Source organism: Carcharodon carcharias (genome assembly GCF_017639515.1).
Source record: "Carcharodon carcharias isolate sCarCar2 chromosome 36 unlocalized genomic scaffold, sCarCar2.pri SUPER_36_unloc_2, whole genome shotgun sequence".
NCBI classification, from domain to species: Eukaryota; Metazoa; Chordata; class Chondrichthyes; order Lamniformes; family Lamnidae; genus Carcharodon; species Carcharodon carcharias.
This window is the reverse complement of record NW_024470737.1, coordinates 1,270,468-1,277,957: the sequence shown is the minus strand read 5'-3', so window position 1 is coordinate 1,277,957 and position 7,490 is coordinate 1,270,468. Positions and strand designations below refer to the sequence as shown.

General features: G+C 55.8%; 1 protein-coding gene across 1 annotated transcript in view; it reads left to right on the top strand.

The window, feature by feature from the left end:
* Window positions 1–7,490, top strand: part of LOC121274416 (aminopeptidase N-like) — a 78,085-nt gene that overhangs the window by 61,269 nt on the left and 9,326 nt on the right. Inside the window, exons 15-17 of the mRNA XM_041181725.1 lie at window positions 1,977–2,087; window positions 3,634–3,801; window positions 3,977–4,660. Of these exons, the coding sequence (XP_041037659.1) occupies window positions 1,977–2,087; window positions 3,634–3,801; window positions 3,977–4,660 (963 nt within the window). The remainder of the gene's footprint in view (window positions 1–1,976; window positions 2,088–3,633; window positions 3,802–3,976; window positions 4,661–7,490) is intronic.

The window sequence follows — 7,490 nt, the reverse complement described above, 5'->3', positions numbered from 1 at the left end:
CCCTCACCCCTCACTCTCACCCCTCCCCCTCCCTCACTCTCACCCCTCCCCCTCCCTCACTCTCACCCTCCACTCCCTCCCTCACTCTCACCCCCCACTCCCTCCCTCACTCTCACCCTCCACTCCCTCCCTCACTCTCACCCCCCACTCCCTCCCTCACACTCACCCCCCACTCCCTCCCTCACACTCACCCCCCACTCCCTCCCTCACACTCACCCCCCACTCCCTCCCTCACACTCACCCCCCACTCCCTCCCTGCCCCTCCCCCTCCCTCACTCTCACCCTCTCACTCTCATCCCCTCCCCCTCCCTCACTCTCATTCCCTCCCCCCTCCCTCTGCCATTCCCCCCTCCCTCACCCCCTTCCCCCTCCCCCTCCTTGTCCTCTTCCATTACCCCCTCCCTTGCCCCTTACCCCTCCCCTCTCCTCCTCCTCTTCCATTCCCCCTTCTCTGCCCCCTTCCTCCCCTCTTCCCCCATCTCCTCCACCCCATCTGTCATTCCCCCCTCCCTCACCCCCTTCCCCCTCCCCTCTCCTCCTCCTCTCCCATTCCCAACTCCCCCCTCCCTTTCCCCTCCCGCCCCCCTCTCCTCCTCTCTCTTCCCCACCTCCCTTTCCCCGCCCCCCTCTTGCCCCTCCATTCCCATTCCCTCTCCCCTCCTCCACCCTTCTCTCTTCCCCCCTCCCCAGCCTCTTTCGCTCTCCTTCCCCCTCTCCCACTCCTCCCTCTCTCTCTTTTACCCCCTTCCACAGCCTCCTGCCCCAACCCGTCTCACCCACCCTCTTCCCCCTCCCCTCGCCTTCCCCACTTCCTCTCCCCCAAGCCCTTTCTGCCCCCCTGCTTCCCCGCCCACCTCTCCCCCTCCGTCATTCTCCCTCTCCCTTCCCCCTCCCCTCATCCCTTCCAGTCCCCCCTCTTCCCGCCTCGTTTACTCCCCCACTCCAACTCTCCCCCACTCCCCCACCCCCTCCCCAATGCCCCTCCCTCCTCCCCCTACTCCAGCTCCCCCTTCTCTCTCTACCACTACCCTTCCCCCCTCCTCAAGCCGTCCCCCCTGTCCCTCTCCCACACACACACCCCTCCCCCTTTCCCCTCTCCCCTACCCCACTCCCGCTCCGTCCGAAACCCCCTCTCCCACTCCCAGCTCCCCTTCCCCCTCTCACTCCCTCTTCCTTCTCCCCAACTCCCCTCCTCCTTTCATCGCTCCACCTCCCACACTCCCCACTCCCTCCCTCCCCACTCCCTCTCTCCATCCTCTTGCGAGCAATCTCCGTGGCTGGACTAGCAACCGTCTGATGCTGTTCGGGACGGAGGTGGGTGGGTGGATGGGGTATCTCAGGAAGGATGTGCCGGCCCTGTAGAGAGTCCAGAGGAGGTTCACGAGAACGATCCCAGGAATGAAAGGCTTAACGTATGAGGAACGTTTGAGGACTCTGGGTCTATACTCGATGGAGTTTAGAAGGATGAGGGGGGGATCTGATTGAAACTTACAGAATACTGAAAGGCCTGGATAGAGTGGACGTGGGGAAGATGTTTCCATTAGTAGGAGAGACTGGGACCCGAGGGCACAGCCTCAGAGTAAAGGGAAGACCTTTTAGAACAGAGATGAGGAGAAACTTCTTTAGCCAGAGAGCGGTGAATCTATGGCATTCATTGCCACATAAGGCTGTGGAGGCCAGGTCATTGAGTGTATTTAAGACCGAGATAGATAGGTTCTTGATTGATAAGGGGGTCAAAGGTTACGAGGAGAAGGCAGGAGAATGGGGTTGAGAAACTTATCAGCCGTGATTGAATGGCAGAGCAGACTCGATGGGCCGAATGGCCTAATTTCTGCTCCTATGTCTTATGGTCTTATGGGGTGGGGGGGTTGCTGTGTGAGTGTTCTGGAGTTAAACAGAACCCCTCATTCTGTCCTGCTACCCGCACCCCCCCCTACCCCCACCTCCCTCCCCCGCCGCTGCTTATTCCCCCTCAGGTTCACCCAGGAGGTGGTGAGTGGAATCGCTTGCTCCAACGGCCTGGAAGAATGCAACAGGAAGGCCAAAGGCCTGTACTCCCGCTGGATGGCTCAACCAGACGTCAACTCGTGAGTACCCGGGAGGCTGCCGCTCAGCGGGAGGCTGTTCAGCCCATCGTTCTCATGCTAACCCTTCCGCTGGGGCAGCCCACCACAATCCCATTACCCTACAGGGCTCCTAGTTCAACCCCCTCCCCCCGCCCCCCGTCACCCTGCACCACCCCCCGCCCCCCCCACCCCACCCCAACAACCAGTTTTGTCCTGCGTTGGAAAGCCGCCGGTGTTTGAAGAGTTGGTCAAGCACCATTGAAGAGAGGCCTGCATTGCTCTAGCACCTTTCCCCCACCTCAGGACCGCCCCTAAATTCCATCACAGCCAATGAAAGTGCTTTATCTCTGGAGGGGGCGGTCAAGGTTGTGCGATGTGGGGAGACTGGGCAGCCGATGTTTGCACAGCAAGATCCCACAAACAGCAATGTGGTAATGGCTTAGATCCGTCTGTGCCGCTGATCTCGGAGCAGGGAGAAAGATTGGGCCCCAGGACACTGGGGAGAATTCCACCCCCAACCCACCCCACCCCCACTCTTCTCCCAATAGGGGCCGTGGGGTCTTTTACATCCACCCGACAGTGCAGCACTCCCTCAGTACTGACCCTCCGACAGTGCTGCACTCCCTCAGTATTGACCCTCCGACAGTGCGGCGCTCCCTCAGTATTGACCCTCCGACAGTGCGGTGCTCCCTCAGTACTGACCCTCCGACAGTGCGGCGCTCCCTCAGTACTGACCCTATGACAGTGCGGCACTCCCTCAGTACTGACCCTCCGACAGTGCGGCACTCCCTCAGTACTGACCCTCCGACAGTGCAGCACTCCCTCAGTATTGACCCTCCGACAGTGCGGCACTCCCTCAGTACTGACACTCCGACAGTGCGGTGCTCCCTCAGTACAGACCCTCCGACAGTGCGGCGCTCCCTCAGTACTGACCCTATGACAGTGCGGCGCTCCCTCAGTATTGACCCTCCGACAGTGCGGCGCTCCCTCAGTACTGACCCTCCAACAGTGCGGCGCTCCCTCAGTATTGACCCTTTGACAGTGAGGCGCTCCCTCAGTACTGACCCTCCGACTGTGCGGCGCTCCCTCAGTACTGACCCTCCGACAGTGCGGCACTCCCTCAGTACTGACCCTCCGACAGTGCGGCACTCCCTCAGTACTGACCCTCCGATTATGCAGCACTCCCTCAGTACTGATGCTCCGACAGTGCGGCGCTCCCTCAGTACTGACCCTCCGACAGTGCGGCACTCCCTCAGTACTGACCCTCCGACAGTGCGGCGCTCCCTCAGTACTGACCCTCCGACAGTGCGGCGCTCCCTCAGTACTGACCCTCCAACAGTGCGGCGCTCCCTCAGTACTGACCCTCCGACAGTGCGGCGCTCCCTCAGTACTGACCCTCTGACAGTGCGGCGCTCCCTCAGTACTGACCCTCCGACAGTGCGGCGCTCCCTCAGTACCGGCACCAGGAGTGTCAGCCTGGATTATGAGGCTAAAAATAAACCCAAATAATTCTCAAGATAACACAATTCCGGACCTTTACTTCTAACTGGGATCTTTCTCTCCTTAGGATCCCTCCCAGCCTCCGCTCGGTGATTTACTGCCGGTCAGTCTCCGAGGGTGGGGAAGCTGAGTGGGAATTTGCCTGGAGGATGCTTGAGCGGGCCACCACCGCTGTGGAGGCCCAGAACCTGCGATACAGCCTGGCCTGCAGTGTGGACGATGAACTCCTGACCAGGTATGGTGCAAACCACACCCACATAATGCGGCCTTACAGCTCGCATCACTCACTAGGCCGTAGGTTTAGCACGGTGAGCGTTACTCCGTGCCTCACAGCTTCCGTTGCTCACTAGGCCACAGGCTTAACACTATAAGCATTATTTCCATGCCTCACATCTCGTGTTGCTCACTAGGCCGCAGGCTTATCACTATAAACAATACCTCCATGCCTCACATCTCATGTTGCTCACTAGGCCACAGGCTTATCACTATGAACAGTACCTCCGTGCCTCACACCTCGTGTTGCTCACTAGGACGCAGGCTTATCACTATGAACAGTATCTCCGTGCCTCACATCTCGTGTTGCTCACTAGGCCGCAGGCTTATCACTACGAACAGTACCTCCGTGCCTCACATCTCATGTTGCTCACTAGGCCCCAGGCTTATCACTACGAACAGTACCTCCGTACCTCACATCTCATGTTGCTCACAAGGCCGCAGGTTTATCACTATAAACAGTACCTCCGTGCCTCACATCTCATGTTGCTCACTAGGCCCCAGGCTTATCACTATAAACAGTACCTCCGTGCCTCACATCTTGTGTTGCTCACTAGGCCCCAGGCTTATCACTATAAACAGTACCTCCGTGCCTCACATCTTGTGTTGCTCACTAGGCCCCAGGCTTATCACTATAAACAGTACCTCCGTGCCTCACATCTTGTGTTGCTCACTAGGCCGCAGGCTTATCACTATAAACAGTACCTCCATGCCTCACATCTCGTGTTGCTCACTAGGCCACAGGCTTATCACAATGAGCAGTATCTCCGTGCCTCACATCTCGTGTTGCTCACTAGGCCGCAGGCTTATCACTATGAGCAGTATCTCCGTGCCTGTTTTCTCGCCATGCTCACTAGGCCTCATTGCTTAACCCTCTAGATGAAAATAATTTTGAGACGTTGGAGGTAACTCTTTGGCCATGAGGCGGGTTTGATATGGCAGAAGGCCTCTTATAGGCCCATTTCAGAGTTAAGAGTCAAGTGTACTTGGTGTGAGTCTGGAGTCACGTATAGGCCCTGACTGGCTAAGGGTGACAAGACAGGTGTCCCTGAACAGACAGGGATGAACCAGTTGGGACTTTAACAACAATCTGACATCTTCATGGTCATTTTTACTGAGACCAGCTTTTTATTTCCACATGTTTGCTAAAGTAGATTCATATTCTCAAATGGCCACAGTGGGATTTGAACCCTCCTTAGAGTCATTACAGCACAGAGACGGAGGCCATTCAACCCACTGAGTCCAGGCTGGCCCCCTGCACACCAACCCAGTCAGCCCCATTCCCCCCGCTCTCTCCCCATCCCCCTGCGAGTTTATTTTCCTCGAGTGCTCGTCCAATTTTCTTTCGAAATCATTCATCGTCTCCTCTTCCACCACCCCCTCACCAACACACCAGCCTCCCTGCACCCCCCAACCCCCCCACCGCCTCCCCACCCCACCCCACACCTGGAGCAGCGAGCTCCAGGTCATCACCACTCGCTGCGTAAAAAATTTCTTTCTCACACCCGCCCAAAACCTTAAACCTTAAATCTGTGTCCCTCATCTCCCCCTCCCAGTCCTTGTACCATCAGCCAATGGGACCAGCTTTTCTTTGTCTCCCTTATCCAAACCTGTCATCATCTTATACACCTCTATTAATACCAGGAATGGGCGGGTTGTCTTATGAGGAAAGGTCGGACAGACTTGGCCTGTATCCACTGGAGTCTAGAAGAGTGAGAGGCAACTTGAGTGAAACCTTTAAGACCCTGAGGGGCCTTGACAGGGTGGATGTGGAGAGGGTGTTTGCCCTTGTGGGAGAATCTAGAACTAGGGGGTCACTGTTTAAAAATAAAGGGGGGTCGCTCATTTAGAACAGAGATGAGGAGAAATTTTGTCCCTCAGAGGGTAATGAGGCTTGGAATTCTCCTCCTCCAAAGGTGGTTGAGGCAGAATCCTTGGATATCTTTAGCCCAGAGCTAGATTCTTGATAGGCAAGGGGAGGGTGAAAGGTTATCAGGGGAAGGCAGGTAGAGGAGGTTAAAACCATACCACCCCTGATCTTATCGAACAGCTGAGCAGGCTCGAGGGGCCAAGTTGCCTACTCCTGCTCCTAATTCGTGTGTTCGTATGTATGAAATCTCCTCTCAATCTCCTTCACCCCAAGGGGAACCATCCCAGCTTCTCCAACCGAACCCTGTCGCTAAAATCCCCTCATCCCTGGACCCTCTCACCGACCCTCACATCCTCCCTAAAGTGTGGTGACCGGAACTGGACACTGCACCCTGCTCGGGGCCTAACCAGAGCTTTATAAAGGTTCCCTGTTTTTGTACTCTCTGTGAAGCCTAAGATCCCATATGCTTTGCTACCCGCTCTCCCAATATATCCTTCCACCATGGTTACTAAGTTCAGGAAGACCAGGCACCTTGTTGCTGCAGCCTGGCCTATGCCTTATCGAAACATGGGAGGGAGGAAGATTAATTGGAGGGTGGGAGTGAGACCAGGGGACACAGGTTGGGGAAGGAAGGGCCTGTGCCATTCTCCTCATCAGTGTCCATCAGGATTAAGCTTTAGGTTCAATGTCGAGGATGAGAAATCACCCTGTACCGTTTCGTTCAGGCGCACTAACTGCTGAGGCCCATTAACCCACTGCTGTCTAACCATTGCAGAGATACCAGATCCCACTTGCAATAGAGGGGTTACATATTCGCGCCACACAAGTGTCAGGCAATGATCTCCAACAAGAGAGAACTCACCCATCGCCCCTTGACGTTCAATGGCATTACCATCACTGAATCCCCCACTATCAACATCCTGGGGGTTACCATTGACCAGAAACTGAACTGCACCAGCCCTATAAATACTGTGGCTACAAGAGCAGGTCAGAGGCTGGGAATCCTGCAGTGAGTAACTCACCTCCTGACTCCCCAAAGCCTGTCCACCATCTACAAGGCACAAGTCAGGAGTGGGATGGGACACTCCCCACTTGCCTGGATGAGTGCAGCTCCCACAACACTCAAGAAGCTCGACACCATCCAGGACAAAGCAGCCCCGTTTGATCGGCACCCCATCCACAAACATTCACTCCCTCCACCACCGACACACAGTAGCAGCAGTGTGTGTACCATCTACAAGATGCACTGCAGCAACTCACCAAGGCTCCTTAGACAGCACCTTCCAAACCCACGACCACTACCATCTAGAAGGACAAGGGCAGCAGACACATGGGAACACCACCACCTGGAAGTTCCCCTCCGAGCCACTCACCATCCTGACTTGGGAATATATCGGCCGTTCCTTCACTGTCGCTGGGTCCAAATCCTGGAACTCCCTCCCTAACAGCAAGGTGGGTATACCTACACCACAGGGACTGCAGTGGCTCAAGAAGGTAGCCCACCCCCACCTTCTCAAGGGGCAATTATGCATGGGTAATAAATGCTGGGGCCAGCCAGCGACACCCACATCCCATCAATGAATAACACTTAAGAACACAAAACGTTAGAAATAGGAGCAGGAATATGTTGTGGTATGATGTATACATATATGTAGAAATGGTTTGGTTTGAGATAAGAAACAATAACGGCTAGAAGTCACTTGTAGGGGTGGTGTAGAGGCCCCCTAACTGTAACGACATGGTAGGACGGTGTATAAAGGAGGAGATAATGGGAGCTCATC